At 61.9% G+C, this 26,628-nt stretch overlaps 1 protein-coding gene across 2 annotated transcripts in view; it reads right to left on the minus strand.

Moving 5' to 3' along the window:
• TTBK1 (tau tubulin kinase 1) overlaps positions 1 to 26,628 on the minus strand; it is a 37,016-nt gene that overhangs the window by 1,082 nt on the left and 9,306 nt on the right. For both annotated transcript variants that reach the window (XM_036415364.2, XM_036415365.2), the window contains exons 6-14: positions 26,497 to 26,601; positions 26,098 to 26,163; positions 25,189 to 25,281; positions 24,985 to 25,110; positions 23,691 to 23,845; positions 22,359 to 22,590; positions 21,945 to 22,123; positions 19,223 to 19,784; positions 341 to 1,875 (exon numbers count right to left, since the gene is read on the minus strand). In XM_036415364.2, coding sequence (XP_036271257.1) covers positions 341 to 1,875; positions 19,223 to 19,784; positions 21,945 to 22,123; positions 22,359 to 22,590; positions 23,691 to 23,845; positions 24,985 to 25,110; positions 25,189 to 25,281; positions 26,098 to 26,163; positions 26,497 to 26,601 — 3,053 coding nt within the window. The remainder of the gene's footprint in view (positions 1 to 340; positions 1,876 to 19,222; positions 19,785 to 21,944; positions 22,124 to 22,358; positions 22,591 to 23,690; positions 23,846 to 24,984; positions 25,111 to 25,188; positions 25,282 to 26,097; positions 26,164 to 26,496; positions 26,602 to 26,628) is intronic.

A 26,628-nucleotide genomic window follows, 5' to 3' on the forward strand; every position in this document is an offset into this window, starting at 1 on the left:
GAGAGCCCCCTGCAGGCTTGCTTTGGCACCTCTCCTTCCTCTTCCAAATCCCCATGGGTTTTACCTTCTAGTCTATAATATACCCTTACTTATATTAATGACACACCAGAGGCCCCAATCAACCTTTCCCAAACCTGGCCTCCCTGGCACCCCTCCAGGCAGGCTCCCTGCATCCGCCCCCTTGAGCCCAGGGGCAGGACTGGGACCTGAGTCAGAAGAGAGACTTCTTGGTGGTGGACAGGAGGTCCATCTGAGGGGCCTTCCTGAGTCCTGACAGCCCCTGCCCTCAGCCCGGGGAAGCCCCTGCTGGCGGAGGCCTGGGCTGGCAGCGGCTCCTCACCTGCTGGTGATGGCTGTGTCCGATGCCCGGGCCGCGCCAGGGGGTCTGCCGGGGGACCGCTGGGCCGGGGCCGGCGTGGGCTTGCGGGCGCCGATGGGGCGGGGAATCCGGCTCCGGGGGGCCGCCCGCCCGGCCCTCCCGGGCGCCGCGGGCTCGGAGGCGGGCATGTCCTCCTCGGAGCCGGTGCCCGAGAAGGTCTCGGAGGCGCGGCGCCGCTCCTCGCTGGAGGACGAGGAGGCCCCGGAGGCCAGCCGCAGCAGCAGGCGGCCCTGCCGCTTCTCCATCACCAGCCGCGCCAGGTCCTGCGGCCTCCCCCGCCTGCCCCGCCGCTCTCTGGCCGACAGGGAGCCCGAGGGCTCGGAGCCCGTGTCCTCCTCCGACAGCAGGACCGGGATGCGGCTCCGGCCGCGCGGGCCCGGCGGGGCGCGGTGGCTGGGGGAGCCGGCGGCCAGTCTTTCGGGGGCCGGCTCCAGCGGGGAGGCTGGGGCTGGCCCGTCCACAGGGGGTGCCCCATTGGGCAGGGAGCCCGTGGCCACCTCCGTGGCGGTGTCCCCGGGAGGGCCCGACTGGGCGACGCCGTTCTCCAGGGGCACAGAGGCGCCCTCCTCTGCCGGCCCCCCCTCCGAGGGCACCCCCAGGCCCAGCTCGCCCCCCGAGCTGAGCTCCTCGGGCCGGGAGCCCTGTCCGCCGGAAGACATGACGTTGAGGTGGGTTTTCTCCGCGATGTGGACGAAGGTCCTCTCCACTTTGGTGAAGGGGGAGGAGGTGACCGCCACGGCCCCCGCCCCGGCGCCCGCCCCGGCGCCCGCCCCGGCGCCCGGCCCCGGCCCCGGCCCAGGGGGCTTGGGCTCGGACTTGAGGATGGAGGACAGGGTGCCCGGCTCAGACACGTCCAGCTGGCTCCCGGTGGGCTGGGGCCGCTCGTTCTGAGGCGTGAGGGCAGCCAGCGTGCCCAGGTCGGGGTCAGGGGCCAGGTCGGCAGTGACGGGCGACTTCTTCATGTCCCCGGGGGAGACGAGCACCAGCGTTTTGGAGCCCTCCTCGGGCTCCAGGTCCCCGTCGGCCATGGAGGCCCGGCCCCTGGCCTCCTTCTGGTCGTCAGCCAGCAGCGTGGACGGGGCGCCCTCCTGGCTGCGGTCGGTGCTCCTCTCGCTCCCCTCGCTGCTGGAGCCACTGCAGGGCCCCAGGGCCTCCCCCAGGGCTATTGCCTCCTCCTCCTCCACTTCCTCCACCTCTTCTTCGTCCTCCTCATCCTCGTCCTCATCCTCCTCCTCTTCCTCCTCCTCTTCCTCCTCCTCCTCCTCTTCCTCCTCCTCCTCTTCCTCCTTCCCATTGGCCTGAGGCTGCATGGGAGTCAGCGGGGCCTGGGGGGCGGTGAGGAGCATGTGCGAGAAGCCCACCCTCCGGACCCTGTGCAGCAGCCGGGCCCGCTCGCGGCAGTCGGAGAGGTCTCTCTTGAAGTCCTGGCAGGGCAGGCTCAGAGGCACAGCTCGCGGGAGACCGTTCACCTCAAACGGGGGCGCCACGGAGAACACCTGCAAGGGGCACACACAGGGACCGGCTGAGGCCACCCCTCCTGTGACTGCACCACAGCTGAGAGGCTTCTGGGCCCCGGTGTGTCCACCAAGTGTGAGCCCTGAGGGCAGGCACTGGGTCTGTCCTGTTCACTGCTCTGTCCCTAGGACCAGGGTCTCCGGTGAATGACTGTGTCCACGCTCCCGGTCCCCCGAGGTCCCAGGCCCTGATCCTGGGGGCTTCTCTGCTTCTCAGTCTCCCATTCCCCCCACTCCTCTCCTCACCACGTGCGTCCCCAAACCCAGAGCCACGCCAGTTCAATCGGTGGAATAAAATAACCACTGCCAGGCAGATGGACCCTCCCTTTTACCTACGAGGAAACCAGGTCCAAAGAGGGGCCCTCACTGCCCCCTCTCCGCACAGCTCCTCTGCAGCCAGGAGCGGCTGCCCAGAGCCCGGAGCCTGTGCGGACAGGCACAGAGGCTGCCCCCGCCCCCAACATGCAGCTGCCCCACTGGAGCTCCAGGACCCTGTCCTCCCACCTGCCCTGGCCGCTTAGCCGGGAAGTTTCCCGACCTCCACAGGGGTTTGCAGCCCACACTTCCCCTAGAAATTCACAGCCAACCTGTGAAGGACGGTTTCTTTTCGCTTAAAGTTTTCCCCTTTGAAGCTCTGTAGAGAGTCGTTGGCAATTTAAGGCCCGGTCTGTTTTCCTAAGATTGCTGCCACATCTCCCCCTCACCTCCTTTCCTTCCGGACCAGAAAGGCCTGGCCACCTCATCAGGATCGCAGCTGCTGCATCTTCCCAGCTCCGCCCTGTCAGTCCACACATCCCGTCAGGCTGACGTGCCTTTGTTCCATGCTGATGGCGCTGACGGCACCCAGCGTTGTCTTAGCCTCCTGAACACACTGGGCCTCCATCTTTCTAAACAGCCCATCCAAACCAGAAGCTCCAGAGAGAGCCTGACACTCCCAACACCTTCAGGGGCGTCCTGGCTCTCAGGGAGCCCTGCCAAGTCCCCACTTATTCATCCGTGTCTGCTGCCCAGCCCCACGGGCACAGCCCTGTCTTGCCTGGTGGTTCCCTGGCCACTGGCTCATTTTCTCCATCCCACTCTGCCCATCCACCAACCCACAGCTGCCAAGGGATCTTTCTGAAACTTAAACCGAGTCTCATCTCTCTCTGCTTCACACTGCGCTCCCACTGCTCCGCACCAGGATCTGGCTCCTGTCTTCTGCTCCAGCCTCACTGTTAGCAGCGACCTCTGACCCCCCGCCCTACACCCCAGCCATTCGGGTGCCATCATGGTCCCTAAATGGGTCATGCATCTCACACTTCTGTGCCTTTTCCAAGACAGTGTCCTCTGCCCCCGGTTCTTTCTCACCCCCTCTGTTCACATGAGAAATTCCTGTTCTTAATCCAGGACCTGCTCATACAGCTCCTCTTCCAAAAAGCCTTCCTGTCACCCCCCAGCAGACTCCATCAGCCTCCTTTGTACTTATTCCCACACCCTCTGTTCCACATGTAGGTGTTTACACAGTCCGCCCTCTCCAGAAACGCTGTAGGGTTTTTCATTCATCCGTCCATTTATTTTGAAGTCCTGAACCTGTGAATCCAGTGAACAAGACAGGCATGGTCCTTGTGTTCATGGGGTGTGCGATCTCTGTACTAGGAAACGGAATGGGGGTGGCGCATACCCTACAAAGGCTGTGAGAATAACTGAGTCATATAAGCAACGGGCCTGGCATGTAGCAGTTTCTTGATAAATGTTAGCTCCCTCCCACCTACCCCCTCCTCTGGTTTGGAGGTCATTGATCTATCCCTGACCCCAGAAATGCCCAGATACCACATCTATGGGTGGGGGTGGGGGGAGTAGCGAGGTGGGAAAGGAAGGGAGGCCTTTGTGCAAATCGTTAGCCCAGAGGCTGGTGGCAGGGAAAGGCAGAGATCCCCAGGCCAGGAGCTGCCATGGCTGTCCATGGTTTCTACCTCCCCCACCTGCCACGCTCTCCCTCACAGCCAGACCAGCAGGTGAGGACTTGCTGATGAGGCTTGGGGGACGCGGGGGAGAGAACTGATACAAGACAGGACCCCAGCACACCCTGTTTGAGCTCAACAGGGAACTTCCTTAGAGCACTGTTCCCTTCATGTATCCGGCTGGAAGTCTCCAGCAGCTCGTTTCTTTTTCTGCACCATTCTCATTATTCATGTATTCATTAATTCACTTAGCAAACATTAACCCTGTTTCTGTGCCAGGCCGTGCGTTGGGCCCCTTTCCCATGTTTAGTTTCCAACTCCAAGGCCGGAGAAGATGGCTGGGCGGAGATGGAGGGGGTGGCTGTGCGGAGGCTCCGGGTTGGTGGGGACCTCCGGTCAGGGGCCGGCACTGACACCAGGGCAGGCAGAGGGGTGCAGAGCTCTGACCACGTCTCCCGTCCAGCTCAGAGCCCACCACCCAGCACCAGACACGTCCCGCCTGCCAAGGATATCCTTCAACCCCAGGTATCCGCAGAACCCCCGCCTATTTGCCCTGCCCCGTCTCCGACGCGTAGGGCATCCCTGGCAGAGCCACTCTGTCCGCTGGCCCGGTCCTGGGTCTCTGAAAAAGCCCATCCATCAGGTGGACCCGCCTTTCACAGCGCCCACCTAGATGATCACAGCTGGATCCTTCCCCTTCCATCTGAAAGCCTTCCCCTTCCATTACATGGGAGGCGGGAGGGAGGAGAACTGAAAATCAGTCATTGGTGATAACAGCAGGCTGGAAAATGGAGGCCTGAAAGAGGTATTGGCACGCCCAAGTCACAGAACCCATCAACCAGGCTGGACCAGAACTCTCCATTGCCCACTGTCCTCCCCGCACCCCTATGCCCCCCGCACCTCCTGCACCCCTCACCCCCCCCCCCCCAGGGAAACCAGGCCCCTCTGCCCTTTCGCAGGAAGGGCTGTGAACCTCACAGTGGGGGCAGCTTTGTCCCTCAGATCACTCCAAGCCCACCTCCGCTGGGCGTGCTGGACTTTCTGTTTCAAAATCCCTCTGCCCTCCGGGTCTGGCTCCATGTGGGAAGTCCCCCCTCACTCTCTCCAGACCTCTCCCGGATGCCTGAGCCCAGTGAGCATTCATTCATTCCCCCATCAACCCAGTGCTCATCTGCTCAGCCAGCAATCACTGGATAGCCTTTGTGTTCTTGGGGAACAGCCATGACACCCCCTTCCAGCTCAGAGGGAAGCAAGAGTGCTGGGTGTCAGCAAGGGATGCAGGAGTCCCGGGAAGCTCCCGCCTTCCTGCCCCTTTCCAGGGCAGCGACCTTTAGATTCCAGTTTGCTCATTGTGCTCTCCAGCCTGGTTCGCACGGCATCATCTGGGAGTGCTGCTTTTAAATATACATATATTGATTTCAGAGAGGAAAGAAGAGTGAGAGTGAGATAGAAACATCAATGACGAGAGAGAATCATTGAAGGGCTGCTTCCTGCACGCCCCACACTGGGAATCAAGCCCAAAACCCTGGCATGTGCCCTGACCAGCAATCAAACTGTGACCTCCTGGTTCGTAGGTCAATGCTTAACCACACCAGCCAGGCTTTGGGGGCGCTTCTTACAAATACAGAGTCCTCCCCCCAGGAGTCTGTAAGTCAGAGATGAGGCTCAGAAATCTGTTTAAAGCTTCCAGTGATTCTACTGAAGTTTGGCAAAAGGCAAATGTCCTAGGGTGAACGGTGGCAGGAGTGGAGGCAGGCCATTGGAGCGGAGACCCCGAGAGAATGAGAGCCCAGCCTTCTCCCTGCCCCACGGAGCCCAGCCCAGAGGGCTGCGGCCTCACTAGCCTCAGATCCCAGCCCAAGTTCGTGTTTTCTCCCGTCAGCAGGAAAGAGAGGTGCGGGACAGACTCTGATCTTCCCTCCCAACAGCCAACCTGAACTCTCCTCAGCCCTGACTCCTCTGACTCTGACACCGGGGACAGACGACTCCACACACACACACACACACACACACACACACCAACAGAGGGCACACGGAGCAGCTCTCCCGCCTGGACCCTGGCCAAGCCCCATCCTGCACATCGCACATCAGCACACGGGTCCCAAGGTCGAAGAAGGGGGTGCAGAGTGACAATAAAAGGGAGAGTGAGCCCTGATGCCCACCCTCCCCTCATCCCCCGTGGGGGTGGGAGGGCTTTGTGCCTCTCACAGTGGTGCCCCCTCCTCTCTCCTCAGCAGCCACCAGGTGCACACCTCCTGTTGCCCCTCCTCCCCAGGGGAACTCCCCCTGCCTTCACTGCCCAGCCTGAAAGTAGATGAGAGGTCAACATCTCTCCTCCTCTGCCAACCCCCATCTCCCCCAGATTCATTACTGGTCTGTCTGAGTCTCCACTCTCAGCCACAGCTGTCAAGCTAAGAGCTTTCCTGTTCCTCTGCCCCAGACTCACTGGCCAGACAAACCTCTGAGTGGAAGCTTTTGGAGCAGAAACAGTGGGGACCAGCTATAACCATGAGAAATATGAATCATGCTTGGTGAACCATGGTGGCTCTGTTCCGGTTAGAGAAAGCACAGTCTAACCCGGCCGAGAGCTGTCTGCCCCGAACCTGGGAGCTAATCGGAATGCAGTCCATCCTCCTTTTCTGAGAACTGCCCATAATCCTGGGAAGATGGACAACCTTGCCCCGCCCTTTGCCCCCCGCCCCCCCCCACACACACACCCAGCCCGCATTGCCTGTAACCTGTAACATTATAGCTTGCCCACTTCCCCAGGCCTGTAACTCCTCTCACCCATGTAATCTTTGTCCTATGGCGGAGGGTAGAGCAGATTTTCCTGGATGACCTGCTGCTCTCCATGCTGCCCACATCATTGCAATAAACGTTCATATGTGATTTACCCCTGTCTCTGCTGAATTGGCTCACGTAGCGACAGGCGGCCTGGACCCCCTGGCTGTCCAGTCTCAGAAAATGACCTGGGAAGGTGGCTGCCTGCCCTGGATCTCTGCAGATCTCCACACACTTGATCTCCAGGTCTCTTTGCCCCCAACCCACCCCTGCCTGCCCAAGGCAAGGAGGGGCAGCCTGGGCGGGGGACTTTAAATGCTCTGGAGGTCCAGACACACTGCTGCATCTGCCCTTCTCTGCCCCACACTGCTTCAGGCCCCAGGGAGAAAGGAGTCTTCCTCTGCGGGCCCTGGGCCAGCAGGCTGCGGGCGGGGTGGGATCCCGGAGGAGGGAAAGCCCACCCTCTGCAGTCTCAGAAGTCCTGCCATCCTCTCTCCTCCCTGTGCCCACGCTCTCATTGGCCTAGTCGTCCCTCAACCCACGTGCTGTCCTCGCACCCCTACTCCCTCACTGATCCCCTCACAGACCCTTCTCCACAGCCTGAGTCGGGGAAGGCGCTCCCTGGCTCCCAGCTTCCCACACGCCCATGGACTGACAGTCCCATCCAAACAGGAACTGCCAGTGGGCCCACCCCTGGCCTTGGCAAGATGGCAAGCTGACGGTTTGGAGTAGCGCCCCAGAGACCAGAGTCCAGCCCCCGGCCCCTCCTCGGATGGATGACAGGAGACAGCCAGCAGGGAGAGTTGCCCCAGCCCCACCAAGCTGAAGCCTCCTGGGGACCCCCTCCTTCCCCCACCCCCCCCTCCAGCCCAGGTCTCAGCTGCCGGCGGAGGTAGGGGTGGGACTGGATCCATTGACCTGGAACTTGACTCCACAAGATCCCAGAGTCAGCAAAAGACTAGCCCCTGCCCTCTGCCCTCTGCCCTCTGCCCTGCAGGAGGGGTGGCTAGGCAGGAGCGGGTGAAAGAACGTAGGCGAGGCGCAGTCCTGGAAGGCGTCTTTAATCAGGATTTGGTAGTACACAAGCTCTCCGGATTGTCTGCATTAACATACAGGGACTTAAAAAGGCACAAGATCCCCCGCACAGCGACGTGTGACGGCGGGGCGCCCACCCCGCCCGTGTGCGCGTGGTGCGTGTCCGTGTCCCCCGGGGCGTGTGCGTGTCGCTTCAAGTGTAGGATTTGTACAGTACTCGCCGCCGGCGGCCCAGTGCTCAGTGCTCAGCGCGCTCCCGCCGCGGGCACTGAGGCCCCGGGGTACAGCTCCGTCCCTGTGTGGTTTGTTCCGTGCATGCTGGCCGCCGGGGACAGTGAAGCTATAATACAGGTTATTGCAGTGCAAAGGGGCGGGGATCTGTGGTGGCGGGAGGCTGGGGACAGACCAGCGGGGCTCCGGGGTCCTCTCGCCTCCCCTCCCGCCCCTCGCTCCCCCTCCACCGCGATGGTGGGAGGCGGTCCTTGGAGGGAAGGGGCTGAGCCCCTCCCAGCCCACCAGCCCCACCTCTCAGGGGCAAAGGGCAAGGGGCAGGGGCAGGGGGCAGCTCTCTCCAGCCCATTAGTCTGCCCCAGAGCCCCGAGCCCGCCGCCTCCCCCGCGGAAACCCTCCCGATGGGGAGGGTGGACGGAGCAAGTGCAAAGGAAGCAGATGTTGGTCCCTGAGTTTTATTTTCGGAGGCGGGGCGGGAGGAGAGCCGGAAGTGGGGGCAAGTTTGAGGTCCCCCGCTCTCCCCCGCCAGGGCGCTCAGTGATGGAGTGGGGGGGTGGGGGAATGGGGGGGGCAGGACGCTGGGCGCGGGCTGAGAGGGTTCGGGCGGCTGTGAGACACCTGACTCAAAGCTCGCACCCCCTCACTCTGGGCTCTTTGGCATCCAATGGCAAGGCCAATGATTTGGGGCGCGAGGGCGGGGGGGGGGGGAGCCGGGGGCGGTGAGGTAAGGGAGCCGCTCCCCGTCCCAGCCCTCCTCGGCATCCCGGACATGGAAGTACTGGGGGGCGAGCCTCCCTCCTGCACCCCGTCTCCCCTCCCCGGGGCCGGAGCCGGCGGAGGGCGGGAAAGCAGCGAGGGCTGGCTGGGCGGCGGCGGGGCGCGGGGCGGGATTAGCAGCAGCAGCTCGTCGGCCGGGGCGCAGCAGCGAGTTAAACAGACGGAACGTACATTCGAGGTGCAGGCGGCGGACAGGGCGGGAGGCGGGCGGCCCCGGGGCGGGAGGGGCGGGAGGGGCGGGAGGGGAGGCTTGGGGTCCCGGTACCCTCAGAACCCTCCCTGGCGGGGCTGCTAGCTTGCGTCCGGAGAGCGGATGGCGAGTGTGCGCCGCTATGTGCGTGTGCGGTTAGTGCGGCAAAGTGACCCCGCGCCCGCCCCGGCCTGCGCGCCTCTCAGCTCTTTCCCGCTCAGTGGGGAACCTCAGGGGGATCTGAGGGACTGTCCTCAGACCCGGAGTTCTCCCTTAGGGAGAAGGCTGCTTTAACAATCCCAGAGGCACCTCTGCTCCTAGTGGGAATATGAAGTTTGGGGACATGCCCCCCAGTTAAGGAGAGTGATTTGCCACACTCCTTTTACCAGGTCTGCCCAGGAGGGCGGGCTGTTCCTGCCCTTCCGGTTGGGATCTCAGTGGAGTGTGGGGTGGGGTGGGGTTCAGGCCCTCCTTAGGGGTCTGTGTTTCCATCAACCCGCCGATGGCAGGGGACACAGCATTCTCCGTGCTCCCACAGCCAGGGGCACCCACACCCTCCCTAAGCATGGTCCCCTCCCCTGGGCACCCAATACAGGCACAACGACACAGCTCCTTCTGCTCACCCCAGTAGCCCAAGTTCTCCCCACCCCCAGCCTGAGCAGAAGCACCACCCCTCCCCAGGAAAAGGGACCGATGCGGGCAGAGGAGAGGGATTGTGAGAGAGGGTCCTAGGACCCTCCACAGAGAGGACCGGAGAGGCCTGCCCCCCGTGGCTGGGAAGCAGGAGTATCTGCTGTGCCAGCGTGGCTCAGAGATGCCATCAGCCCCACCTGGAAGCTTTAGGCCCATTTTCCCCAGAAGTGGAAATGCAGAGGGAGACTGCTGGGCATGGGATGCTAGTGGCTGGGAGAATGTTAAGTAGTTATTGCTGTGACCTAAGCTGCCTTGAGTGTGTGGAGGGTCCGTTCATTAGAGAGAATTTACTAGAGCATTTTTCACTGACTCAGGGTTCTGTCCCACAGAGAAAATACCGGTCCTATGAGGGGGGCCCTTCTCACCACACACAAGCCCACTGGCCCCCACTCAGGCGCGCGCGCACACACACACTCACACACACACACACACACACAGCACACCCACCCTGTGCACTCGCTCTGCAGCCCGCTGTCCCTGTGAGAGCTGCAGCCTTGGACAGAGGGAGGTGACGGTGCTCTGTCCAACTGAGTTTGGGGTCTCTGGTTTTGCTCAGCTCACAGGGTGATTTTTCTTTAAAAAACTGTTGTCGTTTTTTTAAGTTAGATGCCAATAATTAAAAATTGTGAGACTTCACATAAAAAACTGGAGATTTCAGCAACAGTTGGCTGAGCAAAGGACTGTGTGGTGGGTCCCCTTTGACCACAGTCCCTGAGTCTGCCCACTCCCTGCCACGCTGGGCTCCTCCTGACACTCAGCTTAAATCCCACGGTTCGTGTGCACCAACGCCAGGACCTGCCCTGTCTGTGAGCCCGACCAGGAGGGTCCCACCATCACCCCTCCCACCACCCCTAGGTCAGGGTTTGAGCATCTGCTTTCTCCACTGTAACTCTCACTCAGCCGCCTAAGCCCAGAGCTGCCAGGGGTGCTGGGGTGGGGGGATTGAGAGGTTGGGGTCTGGCTCAGACAACTTCCTTCTTACTGGATGGGGCAGGGAGGGCCAACCAGGAAGGACAGTCCATAGACTGAAATGCTTTAAAACTATCCAACAAGACCTCAGTATTCGGCACTGGCAGAGGTTATTTTTTAAAAATGTTTTTGTAAATTAAATATTCTAATTAATCCATTAGCCGCAGACAACACTGGGCTCTACCTCGTAGGCTATTAGGAGGGTTAAATGAGTTAATTTTGTAAAGTGCTTAGACCACTGCCTGGCACAAAATAAGCCCGGGTGCCAGTGACTATTAAATGCAATAAAGATAGATAAATAATTGGAAGCCACTCGAGTAGGCTGGGCGTGACTGCAAAGTACAAAAACACCATCTTCAAAGTACGACTGAATGCTGCCTCTCTCAAAGCCGACCCTGGGGAGCTGTCCCTCCCCTCTCCCCGCGGGGAAACCTGCAGAAAGAAGGAGCCTGACTCCCCGGCCCTCTCAGGATCTGGGCCGCTCACTCCAATCCAGGCAGGGCTCTGCCAAGCTTCACGTGAACTTGAACACGTGGCTCCTAACGGCCTTAGCTGTTTCCAAAAGTCAAAGCCACCCTCAAAAGATAAAACATTACCAAGATCTCCTCCAGTCCGCTCCGAGTGCTTTGGCCTACAAGACACTCTCCCCGCCACCTAGAGGGCGTGTAAAAGAGTGTCCCTCCAAGGACAACATGGTTTGAATCATAATCTCACTTTAAAGGACACACCCACGCCCACAGATACCAGCCCTGGGGTGTGTGTGTGTGTGTTCAGCCACCTTTGGGATGGATTCCCCAGTCCTCAGGCTTTGGAAACAGTAATATGCACTTGATGCTAACACAAGGCTGAAGGTAGTGCCACTGTCTGATCAGTCACAAGGCACTTTGGGATCTTAGAGAACCTCAGGGTGCTAGTCACTGGTGGGAGCTGTGCTCAGGGTCAGGGAGTGGAACCCTCTAGAAGGGAATGCCAGATAGGGGAGTGCTTGGTGTCATCTAACCCCAGAGAGTGGGGCATTGCCCCCACTGCTGCTGACCTTCGGGCGGCTGGTGGACAGACGGTCACTGCCTGACACTAGCTGGGAGGACAGGGGGAGGGCCTGAGGGGGAGGCGGGAGGGCTACTGCTCACCCCACCCCTCGCCTTTGTGCTTGTGTTTTCTGTCCCTTCTGGAGAAGCCTCTGCCCTGACCCTTCTCTACCTTCTGCACCCAGAATAGCCTGGAGGAGGGTCTAAAACTTAGCAGCCAGAACTGGGGTGGGGCGGGCACAAGTTCCATCCTGGATGGGGGAGGTTGATCCCGGCCCAGACATGGCGGGTGGATTTTGGAGAAAGGAGTGAGGTGGGTGTGCATAGCTCACATGGATGAGTCACACCACCATGCTGGCCATCCAGGAGGGCACTGTGTGTGGCCGCCCTGCCCTCCTATGGCACCCTCAGAGAGAGCGGGGAGGTGAAGGGAGTGGAGTGGAGAGAAGCAGAGTTCAGGGGGAGAAGAGCATAGAGAGAGGAGCCAGGATGAGCGTAGGGACGAAGGAAACCACCCAGGACTGCACAGAGAGCTTTCTGATTCCCTAACACACACGTGCACTCTCCAACACACCCACACACGGGACTGTGTAGTGCACAACCTAAGCAACCACCCACGGCGGCCCTGCCACGCACACAAGTGCTCACACAGAAGCACACAGAGTGCAGGCACGCGCGCAGGCACCAACGGCCTCACAGCACACCCGCACACCTCAGGCCTCCTCCCTCCCCCTATGCAGGCGCCGCCTGGTGCCTTCGCCGTCACCACTCCTGGCCTCGGGGACAGAGGTGCTGGCTGGCATGGACGGGGATGAGGAAAGAGAGCCTGGGGTCCCTGCAGTGATAGGTTAGGGGCTGGGAAATGGGCATAAAGGGCATAAGCAATCGGTGTCCCCACCCCCCACCTCCAGGTCCCCATCTGCTCTGACTTCCCCAGGCCCCTTGGGACCAGCCAGCTCGGCGGAGCACCTACAGGAAGGAGCTGCCCCTGAGAGGGCGGGGCAGGGCTTGTCCTGAGTTCACAGGTCCCTCTTCATCCTTCACAACCCCCTCTCTGTCACCACTCCCAGACCAGGCCCCTCGCCCCTCTCTCCAGCTCCCGGCTCCCAGCTCCCAGCTCCAGGCATCCTCCCTCAGCTCCCAAGGAGCCGGGCCAGGCCGCCCACCGTGCGTGAGAGCACGCATGCCTTGGCAAGGGCAGCTGCAGTGGGCGGAGCTCTGGCCTCCTGGGCTGGGGGTGGGAGGCAGGGACCCCGTCCGCTGTGACAGCGGCATGGGAATGGCTTGCTGGGTCACAGGGCTGCTTCCCCCCCATAGCAGGGAGTCCAGAAGCTCACCAAACCCCAAACTGGCTGGCCAGGCCCCCCTCTCATACCCAGGGTCACCGCCTTGCCCCGCGCAGACAGATGGGCATTCATTCACACCCCACGGGGAGGGCCAGCCCTGCCACCCCCTCGGGGTGGACGAGAGATCACAGATTAAACAGAACAACCACGCCAGACTGTCCCTGACCCGGCATGCCTCGTGGCCAGACACTGGGTTTCTGTGGACTCTGGACTCACTGTGGCTCCAGCCAAGTACCCCTGCCCTGTCCCTGACACTGCGCAGACAGCACCGCCCCTTCCTGCACCACCGGCTGGCGTCGCGGAGGGGCCGCGGGGCGGGCATTACAGTACCTTGGGCCAGCGTTACGGGGTGGGGGGGGGCGTATTGCACGGTGGGGCGCACGGTGGGGCGCACGGTGGGGCGCACGGGGCGTGTGAGTGTGATTATTGCGTCCTGGAAGGAACCACGGTCTCTGCCTGCTCCCCACCCCCCCACCCGCCCCCTCCAGGAGGGGGGTGCCCGCCTAGGTCTTGTGGGTGAAGCGGGCCCACACCTGCTGCAGCTGGGACCGCGAGATGCGGAGCACCGAGGGCACGAGTCTGTGGTTGCCGGCGGCCAGGGGCGCGTGGCGCCGGTGGGGCGCCCGCACGGGGCTGCTCTCCGCCGAGCGGCTGCGCTGAATGAGGGAACCGGAGGAGCCCGCGCCGCCGCCGCCGCCGGGGTGCGGGTAGTGCTCCGTCTCCAGCGTGGAGGAGGAGAACACGGAGGACGCCAGTCGTCGCAGGGGGCTGTACCGCGGGAGGGAGTGCCCCGAGAGTCTGTCCTCCTCCGACTGAAAGAGACCAAGAGAGTGGAGGGAAGAGAGTTGTCAGGCACAGACTCGACAGCTCCGACTCGGGGGCCACCCACCGCGCACAGCCCCGGCGACGGCGTCCCGGGGGGTGGGCGGGTCGGCAGGGTGGAGGGGTGTGCGGGCCACCCCGTCCGGTCCCGCCAGGGGACGAGGCTCGGAGGCCGCCCCATCCCTCCCTCCGCAGCCTCCGGGCGGGCGGAGACCTGGCCGCTCGCCTCCTGGCTCAGCCGCCGCTCAGGGCTCCCTCTGGCGGGGACACCCCGCTCTGCAGCCGTCACGCCGTGTGCCGGGCAGCTGTCCCCGTCCGTCTCCCCAGCGGGGCTCCTGAGGTCTAGCGCACACGCCCGCCCGCACCCGCTCTGCCCCGCCCCCCAGCCCCTCTCAGGCGGCGCCAGGGTTTCAGTGACGCTCAGCAGGGTAGGATTCTGCAGTCCAACTGCTCAGGGTTGAATCCCAGCTGGGTGACCTCAAGCAAGTTGCTTCCTTGGCCCGCCTCAGCCTCCTCGGGGGATGCGGGGTGACATGGGGAGGCAGGGCTCCTACCTCACACCTCAGGTGGCCGCCAGGTGAGCTGTTGTTAGACCAGCACCCGCAGCTTGTTAAGCGGCGTTATTATCCCTCAAATCACTCGTGAGGATGAGGAAAGGGAAGGGGTTGGCAGGAGGTGGGGCACACAGAAATCATTTCTCCAAAGTGGCTCTCCCTCCTGTCCTCGCCAAGGCTGAGCCGCAGGCAGAATCCTAACTGGTGCCCTCCTGGCCTTGTGCCCTCAGAGGGAAAAGGGCACATGGGACCAAGGATCCCAGGCTTGTGGGGATGGAAATGGTGGCGTGGGTGTCACCAGACTCCTCCCGCCCTGACCCCCTACTTCTGGGACTAAGGCCAGTTTAAGTAGCTTTCGGTGGGGCAGTGAGGACTGGCCGGGCCAGCTGCTAGAGGGCCGACGGGGGAGGGCCCGGGACCCTCAGCTCCGGTGTCCCCTTGCAGATGTCGAACGGGAGCCCAGCACAGAGCCTCCTGCAGAGAGGGATGGCGAGAGGATACTCCGATAGGACTCTCTGCCCACGCCCTGCTTCGCCGTCCAGCTCCTTTTTGGCCAAGACCAGGATCTGTCTGAGCCGCTGCTGTCAGCGCTGAGGGTGGGGGGTAAGGCCCACCCGGAGCCGCCAGGGACAGAGGCACCCACAGCCCCTCTCACGCATGTGTGCACGGCTCGAGCTTCACAGCCAGAGTTCGGTCAGCTGCCAGGGGGCTTTCCTCCCAGCAGCTCCCGCCCTCCCAGCCAGCTGCCACCGTGACTGTCTTCAACCACAGCCGAAGCGTCACCGCCGGGAGACCCTCCCGTTTGCCAGGCAGCCTCCCCGTTCCTGGCAGTGAAGCGTTCTCTGTGCTCTCCCAGGCCCTTGGTCATGGACGGCAGGTCCACACACTGCCCCCCACCCCCGCCCTCTGGGCTGCGAGCTCTGAAAGCCACATTGTTTGCATTCGTCCCTCAGCCCCTAGTGAACTGCCTGGCACTTGGCAGGGCAGTGTCCTCGTGGCTGCCGGCAAATGTCCATGTGCCCCGGGCATGCTGGCTGCCGTGTTATCAGCCAGGGATGACCTGGCAAACACTCGCCCCCAAATCACACGCTGGCTGAGCCCCAAATCACACACTGACCGACACTCTCCTCTCCGCCCTCGCTTTCCCAGCCACTTCCGATTTGCACCTTAAACGCCCAGCGAAGAACCCAGGTGTGTGTAAGGAAAAGCAGTGACAGTAACACGGCACCACACCAACCACTCCCGGGTGCCTGGTCCAAACAGGTGCCAGGCCCACATCATCCTGGCCCCTGCTCCTCGGGGCAGGCGGCAGAGTTACGGGTGTCTGTGTCTTTAAGGACTGCTGCTATGAGGAAGTTCAGACATGAGATCTGAGCAGACAAGCTAGGTCTGGGAGGGCGGGATTCCTTGCCCAGAGTCCCGATAGAGACTTCCTGCCTGCCCTGAGCCATTCAGTGTAGTTGGGGGAGGGGGGACGGAGTTCCACTAACTGTAATTCCAGCTGCAGCCAGGTTTGGAGCCCCCACGAAGTCAAGCTAAAAAGGAAAACATGCCAGTCCATTTCCCTCTTCCCATCCCCTTGACCAAGGAAGGTCTCAGTTTCACCCTGAACTGAAATACTTGGTTAACCATGCCACCCTCTGTGGGCATACCTGCTGTTATGGCCCAGCCAGTGCGTGCCACACACACACACGCACACACTCACACACACACTCACACACACACACACACTCACACACACACATACACACACTCACACTCACTCACACACGCACACACACACATACACACACTCGCGCACACACACTCACACACATACACACGCGCACACACATATACACATACACACACTCACACACACACATACACACACTCACTCACACACGCACACACACATACACACACACACACTAACGCGCGCGCACACACACACACACATACACACACATACACACACTCACACACACATACACACACACACTCTCTCTCTCACACACACACACACACACACACACACACACATGCCAGTCTGACTCTCTCTGACCCCACCCTCGCCACCTGCTCTCTCAGGCCGCACCCTGACTGGCCCAGAACATGACCTTGGAGTCAGCTGCCTGGATTCCGATCCCGGCTCTCCCACTTGCCAGCTGGTGACCTGGGCTGACGCCTTACTTTCCGCGGGGGCTGCCCATTCACAGTATTGCTGTGGGGAGTGCGCCTGCACAGAGGGGAAGTGCTGAGAGTCACTGCCATTACAACTGTCACTATGATTGTTAGTCTCCTTCCAGCCTCTGTGGCTCTCCTCACACTCACAGGTCCACTCCCGACTTCACACAGGCGCGCTGCTGTGCCCCACACACACACGTGCACACATGTGGACACGGTCACACCCCTGAGCTAAGCTGACACAGAAATGCACACACACATGTGTAGAACGCTAACCAACCTCTCTTCTGTGGGGAAGCCACGGCCTGCGGTCACCCAACACCCTTTCCAGGCGTCTTCAAACTACGGCCCGCGGGCCACATGCGGCCCGCAGAGGAGTCTGATCCGGCCCGCCAGGTTTTTTGGGCAGTGAGCGCAGCCAAGGTGTTACAGTAGGAATTAGTAGTTCATATAGTCCGGCCCTCCAGCTCTCTGAGGGACCGTGATCTGGCCCCCACTTTAAAAAGTTTGAGGACCCCTGCTAGACACACAAGCCACCGCTCACAGGAGCGAGCAGGAACGGAGCCCCAGACTGACTGGCTGACTGCACAGCAGGCCTGGACCTGCTCCCCCAAACCTCCCTCCTCACCCGCTGGGCCAGAGTTCCCCAGTGGCAGGATGACCCCCAGGACGCGAGTGGGAGTCTAAAGTGAGAAAAGCATCTCTGACACTCACTCTGAGACCAGCTGGCTCACAGTTGCCAGGAAGGGCCTGGCCGAGCCCAGGTCCAGAATCCAGTCCTCCTGACTAATTCCGAGCTTTTTCTTGGTCCCAGACTGTCTCCTTCCTAGACTTTGTGCTTCCTGTGGGCATAACCTATGGTGCAACTGATCTCTGATGCCCCAGGTCCAGGACTAGGGTAGATGGCCAGTAGGTATGGAATGAATAAATGAATGAGCGAGTGAGTGAGAGGGCAGTGGAGGAGTCCCAAGCTGATCCTGCTCTTACTGCTTCCCCAGCACTGGTCCCGAGGGACAATGCTCAGGGCAGCAGCACACACTGCCCACGTGCCAGCCCACACTGCCCCGGTCGAGCCCCCAACACTGGCTAAGACCGCTCTGGGTGAGGGCTCATGGTACCTCTTTCTGAGTCCCCAGTTCTCCAGAACCCAGGGCAAGGCCAGGATGCATACACCTCTGGATCTTGCCACAGTGCCCTCTCTTCTAGACACAGCGATGGGGCTGAATACAGCCCTGCCTGCCCTTCTTCAGGGCACCGCATGCCCCCGGGGCCGGGCCTCCGGGTCTGAGCACAAAGCAGAACTGGCCCCAGCCCTGCACCGTCCATCTCCTGGTGCGTGTCTCGATGAAGTGAAAGGTGATCAGGTGATCAGGTGAACCGGGCACAGCCCCAGCATCCCCTCCTGGGCTCTCCCATTCAGCGCCGGTAAGAGTTGGCGCCACTTTCTGGGTCAGACAGAGGCCGGCCTCTTCCCCCCACAGAGAAGCCAGGCCTGGCCAGTGGCCTTCCGCTGCACATCCTCAGCCGGCCATTCGCGATTTGGCCACCCCCTACCCCGTCCTTCCGGCCTTGTTCCTCAGCCCTCCCACCCGCTGCAGCTTCACCGGGTCCTCCCAGGGCCCCCCACATGCCCGCTCCTGTGCCCAGTCTAGGGTCCCTCCTGCCCTGGTCAGTTCCTCTCTAACACTGTGTGTTCCTCAGCTCCCGCCTGGAGCCTCCCCCAACCACAGAAGCTCCTGCCGTCCCTGCTGCCTCCCCCCCTCAGCCACCCCTTCCCCGGTCTCCAGGACTCCTCCTGGGCGCTCCTCCCACGCTCTGGCCCCGCTTTCTCAGTCCTTCTCCAAACCCCTTTCCCTCTCAGCAACCCCCCTCACCTTACCCCCCACCCACCGGGGCTGGGTGGTTCCTGGCTCTGCCCTCACCCTTGGTTCTCCCCACCCCACACAGGGTCTTAGGTGACATCACCCACTTCTGTGGCTTCCATGACTCCCAAATCCCGTCTCCAGCTGAAATCTCTCCTGAGCTCTGAGGCCTCCACGTGGACATCCCACAGCACCTCGAGGACTCTGTGTCCAACTCTCAAACCATTCAGTGACGGCACCCGCGTCCAGCCAGAATGTTGGGCATCAGCCGAGACCCCCTCCAGCCTGTCACAGCCCCGACACCTCTCGGCTACGTCCACCTTGACCCACATCCGGAGCTCCCACCCTGGTCCAAGCCACGTGGCTGGCACCAGCAGGGCGCTCTCCTGCTGGTGCCAGCCACGTGGCCTTTCTGCTTTGAGTTCTATGCCCTCCGATCCACCTTCCACACAGCAGCCAGAGGGGTCACTCCTAAGGACCAAGGGGTCATTCGTTACATCCCGTCACACCCCTGTTTGAAAGACGCTGGTGGCTTACCAGCCTTCGATGACGCTCCAACCCCCTAGCTTAGCCCCACGGCCCACCAGGACCTGCCTCGCAGCCTCTGTTACAACATGCAACCAGCGCCAGGCTTTCTGATTGCCCCCTCTGGGCCTTGGCGCATGCTGTCCACTTGGCCTGGGAGGCCCTTCTGCTGCTTTGTCGCCTGGTGACACTGCCCATAATGCAAGACTCAACTCAGAACGTGGAGGGTACTCCCTCTCGGAAGCCTCGTCTGCCCCCCACGCAGAATCTCAGACCCTCCGCCCTGTCTGCCTCCGTCCACGCATGCAGCTGTTGCTTGCTGGTCGGTAAAGCCCTTGCACTTCAGGCTCTCTCTCCTGCCAGGACTGTGGGTGTCCGGGGAGGGGTGTGGGGTGCCAATCCAGCCTTACCTGCCTCTGGGGGCCAGTGGGATCCGACTCTCTCCGTCGAGGGCGGGGTCCGGAGTGCAAGGGTGAGTGGGAAGGGCTGCCGGGCGTGGGGGGCTGCGAGGTCTCTGACCGCCCGTCGGCCTGGCTCAGCTGGGGTGGTGGGAACTGGGATGGCGTCTGTCGCAGGTCCTCCTCGGCCAGCGTCTGCATGCAGCGTCCCCGGGGCCGGGCGGCGGGCTCCGGCCCTGGCCGCCGCCCCTCCTCGCCCTCCTCGGGCAGCGGCCGCAGCTCCTCCGGCTCCTCATCCGTGGTGCCCGAGGTGCTGGGCTCGGCCCCCGGGGGGAAGTCCTTGAGCTCCGTCTCCTTGTCGATGATGACCCACTCCTTGCTGTCGAAGTCCTCCTCCTCCGCCAGCGGCACAGAGCGGAAGGCGTTGCTCAGGGCCTCCTGCTCCACGGAGGCCGACACGTCCATGCGGCCACTGGCCTGCCGGTCGGCCTGGCCCGTGTCCACCGACAGCATCTGCGCCGGCTGCGAGGAGCAGGCCTGGCGCGAGGGTGAGCCGGGCAGATCCATCCGTGACCTGCAAAGCCAGCCAGGCGGGGCTCAGTGCCGGCCCCTCGGGAGCCCCGAGGGCCCCACACAGCTGGCAGGGTGGCCCGCGACATCGGGACCCTCCTGACCAGGCACCTCTCCACCCTGGGAGCCGCCCCGCCACCTCCTGGTGTCACCCTCTGCCCTCGCTCCCAGGAAAGATCTCATTCACCCACGCATGCATTCATTCGACATGCTTACTGTGTTCCAGGACTGTAAGCATACAGCAATCAAGTCTGCTTCCTGTGCTCAAGAAGGCTCTCCCAGGCCACCCCAGGAACCTTCATCTCCCTAAAGCCAGCTTTCCGGCTGCCTGCCCCCTGCTCACTCCCCACCAGGCGCTCTCTTCTGCTGCCTCCCGGGCAAGCGCCTGGCCCTTGGGTTTGCAGGTGATTTTTCTAGCCTCCTCTACTCCCACCCTCCAGCCCTGCCTGGCGGGTTTCACCACCTCTAACCAACTCCAGGGGCACCCAGCCCGGGGGGAAAGTCCACATTCCTTAGTGTAACACCAAGGCCCTTCACTGCCAGACTCAGGCCCGTTTCCCATTCCTCTGCCAGACCCACCTCAGGCTCACACGCTTTCCCCAGGTGGCCCACACGCTCCTGCCTCTGTGCCTTTGCACATGCCGTTCCCTCCACAGGCCCGCCCTTCCACCCTGTGCTGTCCACCCCAGCTCAGATGTCACCTCCTGTGTGGATCCTCTCCATCCTCTGTGCGGACAGTTGTCCTCCCCATGCTCCCTGGTCCCCTCTCATCACAGAGCACCTGAGTTTACGTACCTGCCTCCCAGGGGCTGTGAGCTCTGCCAGGCGGGGGTGGGGGCCCACTTGCTGTCTGACTGTTCACGGCTGGGCACGGACCTGCCTTGGGACATCTCTCCCTGTTCCCTTAAACTGTGCCGTGACTCTCACATTGCTTCCCGAGGTTGTCACTCGGGTGTATGGCCCCAGCGTGGGGGACTCCTGTCTGTCTGACAGTGTGTGGAGGACAGGCCACTACAAAAGGGAGAACTGTCCCCTCCCAAATGCCTGCAAGTCCCCCCCCAACTGGGAAGGCTTGGCCCTCAGCCTGCGGGCAGGGGGCTGCCTCATCCTCCCCCAGCATGGGGCCGGGAGGGGAGGGGTGCGGGTCCCAGCCGCTGTGGACTTTCCCAACATACTGCCTCCAGCCTCTGGAGGACCTGCCAACTCTGACTCCACTGTCTTTACGGACTTGTTAATAAACCCACTTTGTTAGAATAAAAACACCCCGAGGGAGGCCGCCCAGGGCCTGACGCCCATAGTCCCACGTAGATGGCTGCTGTCACTTCTTCCCTGAGAGCTCGGTTCCATGGACACAGAGGAGAGGGGGCAACCGAGGGGGAGAGGGCTGAAGGTCGGGGTGAGGAGGGCAGGGAACTGAGGGGGAGAAGGGAACCCAGATCCCATCTGCTTCAGACTTCCTCCTGCTCCCCGGAGCCCCCCCAACGTTCTGCACTGCCTAGGGGATCCTGAAAACTCCCTTCCAGAAAACCTCTCCGCACCCCTCTCCTTGCCCACCATCCTGAAACAGGGGCCCACAGAGCCCCACCCTCTAGCTCAACCGGGGATCCCCCCACATACACACAACACCCCCTGTTCCCTCTCTGCTCCCCGGCTCTCCGGGCTACCGCATGGGTGTGGGTGTAAGCATGGGTGTGGCGTGGGTGTGGGCGTGGGTGTGAGCGTGCGTGGGTGTGGGCGTGGGCGTGAACGTGGGCGGGGCGTGGGCGGGGCGTGCGGGCTCCCTGAGGACGGTCCCATCAGCCCTGTCTGGCGTCCGCACAGGGGTCTCTCTCCCGGAGCGGGGAGGGGTGGTTGGGCAGGATCCAGAGGGGCCACCCCCGCCACAGCGGGGCCTGGGGAGACATTCCCTTCCCGTGCGGAGAAGCCTCAGCCTCTGCGGGGTGAGGTCCCCCCAAAATCAGGGGGGGCATCGCCCTCCACCCACCAGACCGCCGCCCCGCTGGCCGTCAGCCTCCCGTCCTGGCTCTCACCCCCAGCGCCGCGGGCCCCGCACGGCCTCTGGGTCTGGCCAACGACCTACACCCGGAGCCCCCCACCTCTGCCTGAACCCCACCTTTCCCCCAGCCCAGCCCTGGGGGCGGGGAGCCAGGCGCCCTGGACCCACCTCCTCTCATGGAGCTCCGCCCGCCCGTCCGCCGTGGAGAGCCGCTCGGACTCGGGGCTGTTGACCCTCCGGTAGCGCAGAGAACGGACTGGGGTGGTCGGGGAGTCTGGCGGGGCTCGCACCGGAGAGCTGGGGACCCCCACCCCTCGGTTCTGCTCCTCTTCCACCACGCAGGGGGTCTGCGGGAGAGGGGAGGCCGTGAGCTGGGGCTGACAGGGCGGCTGTGGGCCAGGTGGTTTCTGGGTGAAGGAGAGGGAGGTGGAGCGTCAGGATGCAGTGACCCTGAGATGGGGCAAGGCTGGGGGCTGGGGGCCTGGGGGCTGGGGACTGGGGGCTGCGGGGAGGGCGCGCAGAGGACAGGGAGGGCCCGCGGGTCGGGAAGGCCGCCATGCCCTTCTCCCTGGCTGCAGTTACTTTGCCGATGTTGATCCGGAGTTTGTTCCTGTTGACATCTGTCTCCTCCCAGACTTCAGCTTCAGGGCCCCCGGGATGGGGGGCCAGGAGGGGGCCGGGGCCCAGCCCCTCGGGGAGCCGCCCGGGCAGGATAGGGGGTGCGTTCTCCTGGTCACTCAGGTGCTCGCCCTGCAGCACGTCCTCCGTGTTCTCCCGGAGCAGGTCTCCGGGCACCGGCGTCACGTTGACCACCCTGGAGAGGCCGGAGGGGTGATGGGCAAGGCTGGCACGGGGGCCCTCTCCGGCCAGCACACGGCCTGGAGATCACTGCCAGATGGGCATGGGCGCAGGGGAGGTCCCAGGAGGGGTGAGGGTGGCCCTCGGCCCGTCACCCAGCTCACAAAACCCCTGCGACCAGAGGGTTGTAAGATGTGGCTGTCCAGACAGGCACACCACCACCTAGCTCTATTTAAGAGATCCCGCCCGGCTGGCCTGGCTCAGTGGTTGAGCGTCAACCTATGAACCAGGTAGTCAGGGTTCAGTTCCTGGTCAGGCACATGCCCGGGTTGCAGGCTCCATCGCAGTGTGGGGTGTGCAGGAGGCAGCCGATCAAAGATTCTCTTTCATCACTGATATTTCAATCTCTCTCTCTCACTCTCTCTCTCTCTCTCTCTCCCCCTTCATCTCTAAAATCAGTAAATATATATAGAAAGAGAGAGAAAGAGAGAGACCCAGCTGCTTCCCAGGCAGGCCCAGCCGGATTCCCGCTGCCATCACTGCTTGGCTTCCTTTAGCCCAGGAGTGAGTCTAAAGAGAAGGATCACTTGAAGTTAACTGAGCGACGTCTTTATAGATCTGAGCAGCACAGCGTGCTGACAAGTCCTGCGGAGTCTCCTTCCCAAAGGTGCCCGGAGCCCTGCCTGTCTCCCTGGCTCGCTCCTGGGGTTGGGTAGGCAGCCCCTTCTCACGTGGCCCCTTCTCCTTGTGCTTGTCACCGGTGCTGACACAGCTCCCCACCGTTACTAACACCCGCTACTCCACTGAGAGCCTCGGAGGGTTTCCCTCTGCACCCCGGGGGCGGGCGTGGCCTCGGACATGCTCCCCGGATGATCGCACGTGAGCTGGAGAAATGACACTCGGGGCTCCCTGGTCCCCACTGAGGTCAGCAGCCCCAAATGCAGGCCTTACGCTGCACCCGGATTGAGGGTGCAGATGTGGCAGAGCTTCCTGGGATTTGAGCACCAGGAATGGGAGAGATGGCCAGGCGTGTCCAGGTAGGAAGAGGAGGAGAGAGCAGGCAGCTGTGGGCAGGGGTCATATGTTCCCCCCAGCCATTGCCCCTCCGAGACTCACCCGAACATGGCTGCCGTCTGCCGCGTGTTCTGCTGAGGCGGGGTGGAGGTGCTCGTGGACAGGAGTGCGTCCGTGCCAGCCTTCTCCCAGTCAAAGGCCTCGTTCTCAGCGATGCCCCTCTCCTTCATGCTGTTCTCAAACACCGACATGATCAACTGCAGGGCGGGGGGTGGCGGGAGGACAGAGAGGTGACCCTGGGGCTCCCGGGAGGAGGGGCAGCTGCTGGGATGGCAGTGGGGAGAGAGGGGCCTTCCAGGACAGGGTGGGCCAAGAGGAGGCATTGGAAGGAGAAGGGCACATTGATTTTTCAGTGAAAACATGCACACAATATGCAAATAAGCATGCAAATTATCATCTTGGTTTAAGCCCTGCTGGCTGAACATAAGCCCCCTGAGACCTGTTCTCTATTGACCAGCTCCAGACTCCTTTGCTCTATTTCCAGAATCTCAGCAGAAGCCAGGGCAGCTGCAAACCACTGCAGTTCCCAAACCCACCACCTGGGGGCGGGGTGTGCACAGGCAGCTTCCCTGCCGCAATGCTTACCGCCCACCTCTCCTCTCTGAGGCCTCCCGGGTTCCCCCACACACTCCCTTGGTTGGGCACAGTGCATGGGTTTGAACTTCACCCACCCACCTGCCAACTCTACATCTCTAGCCGCCAGCTCAGGGCCCAGTACAGGGTGTGCTCACAGTCGTTTGATCTGGGGGACCCTGAGAGGCTGAGCTAAGAAATGGCGGGAGGTGGGGGATTGAGGGGGGATGTACAGGGAGCGGAGATACATGGCCTCCTACTGCCCAAGTATGGCATCTCTGCCAGCATGCAGGGCTCTGCGCTCAGCTGTTTTCCCCACTCTGATCAGGGTCGTGGGTCCTACAGGAGTGTGGGCCTTGGAAAGAGCACTGGACTTGGAGCCTGATGTGCCTGCTCCTCCCAGGCTACCAGGCCTCAGTTTCCTCATCTATGACATGGGCACAGTCACCCCACTCGGACTCCTGCAGAGTTTGGTGCAAAGTGCTTGGAAGCACTTGGCTCGATTGTTGAATGCTGAAACAATGACATAAGGAACACACAATTACCACCAAAGCCTGGTTTTGAAACTGAAATAAATGAATGCACGAAAAGCACTGAAAACAGGGTAAACGCTTGATAAATCTTAGCTGTGCCTACTGTTCGTAAGAGTGCAAAATAGTTTCGTGCAGTTGGAGGACCAGGGGGAGGTGGTCAGGGCCTCGGCAGCTGGCGAAGGTCGCCCACAGAGAGGTGTCCGGGGCGCGGCGGGCGGCGGCCCCCCCACCTGGTAGTCGGGCTTGGTGAAGTAGTCGAGGCTGGCGATGTGGTCCAGGAAGAGGTGGAACTCGGACGGCATGTGCTTCAGCAGCATCCGGTGCTCGTACTTCTCCTTGATCATCCCTACCTGCTCCTGGAGGCAGAGGCACAGGCAGATGGAGCCCGCTGGCCCGCCCCTTCGGCCGCCTCCGACCCAGCTCCCGGGACTCACCTTGTCCTTGATCTTCCTCCAGGGCAGCTGCCCCACTGCGAACTCCACCAGCATGTAGAAGAGGGACCACAGGTCGTCATGGCGGCCCATCTCCTGGGGGTGGAGAGATGGGGGAGGGGTCACCCACAGCTCTCAGGTCCTTCCCTGGGAGCCGGAGGCTGACCCTCCACTGAGGCACATCCATCAAGGAGGCCTGTGTGCTGCCGAGCTAGTGTGGCTGAGTGGCTGAGTGTCGACCCATGAACCAGGAAGTCATGGTTCCACTCCTGGTCAGGACACATGCCCAGGTTATAGGCTTGATTCCCAGTGGGGAGCATGCAGGAGGCAGCCGCTTGATGATTTTCATCATTGATGTTTCTCTCTCCTCCTTTCCCTTCCTCTCTGAAATCAATATATTTTTATTTTTATTTTTTATTTTTTATTTTTAAAATATATTTTATTGATTTTTTTACAGAGGAAGAGAGAGGGATAGAAAGTTAGAAACATCGATGAGAGAATCATCGATCAGCTGCCTCTTGCACATCCCTCACTGGGGATGTGCCCGCAACCAAGGTATATGCCCTTGACCGGAATCGAACCTGAGACCTTTCAGTCCACAGGCCGACGCTCTACCACTGAGCCAAACCGGTTTCGGCTGAAATCAATATATTTTTAAAACTTCTAAATGCTTTCTCACCCCACAGAGATTTGTGTTGGGAACAGAGAGGAGAGAAGTCCCACAAACAAGAAAGAAGGGGGAGTCACAGGCAGACCCTTCCTTCAATTGGGGTCTGGAATGGTAGCCTCCAGCCCCTGCCCCATCCTTCTCTCCGCACCTCCAGGCTGCGCTCCCCACCCGCTCCCTCAGCAGCACACTCTGCCCCTGGCCTCACTGCCCTCACGTCCCTCAGGCCGGGCTCTGCCACTCACCCGGTTCTTGTGGGCATTGACCGAGGCGTAGCGGACAGTCCCTCGAAACCCAGCCACGTTCCGAGGCTGCAGAGGAGAGAACACCACCAGGAACCTCACCGGCTGCCCGACCTTGGCCCTGCTCAGCCCTGCTTACCACGCCTGCCTCCGCCTCCTTTACCCGGGACTGCCTCCCCGCGGCACCCCCGCCCGTCACCTGGGCCTGGTCAGGAGCACACCGGGCGCTCCAACCTCAGTCCTAACCCTGCCTCCTGCCCTGGTGTCCGTCCTTGACCGGAGTGGACAGACAGAGGACAGAGCGTGGGTGTGGCAGGAGGGGATGGAGGGAGAGGGGGTGGCCACGTGCGCACAGAGTGGGGGCCAGGGAAGCCCGGGGAGGGTCCGGGAAGCGGTACTCACAGGCCGCACGTCCCCCGTGGTGTTGGTGTACTGCCGGGCCAGCCCGAAGTCCAGCATGTAGCACTTCCTGTAGGTGGACGGCAGCCGGCCCATGGCGAAGTTGGACTGCAGGGAGACAGCCCTGTGAGTGCC

The sequence above is a fragment of the Pipistrellus kuhlii genome, unplaced genomic scaffold, assembly GCF_014108245.1.
Source record: "Pipistrellus kuhlii isolate mPipKuh1 unplaced genomic scaffold, mPipKuh1.p scaffold_m20_p_5, whole genome shotgun sequence".
Classification (NCBI taxonomy): Eukaryota; Metazoa; Chordata; class Mammalia; order Chiroptera; family Vespertilionidae; genus Pipistrellus; species Pipistrellus kuhlii.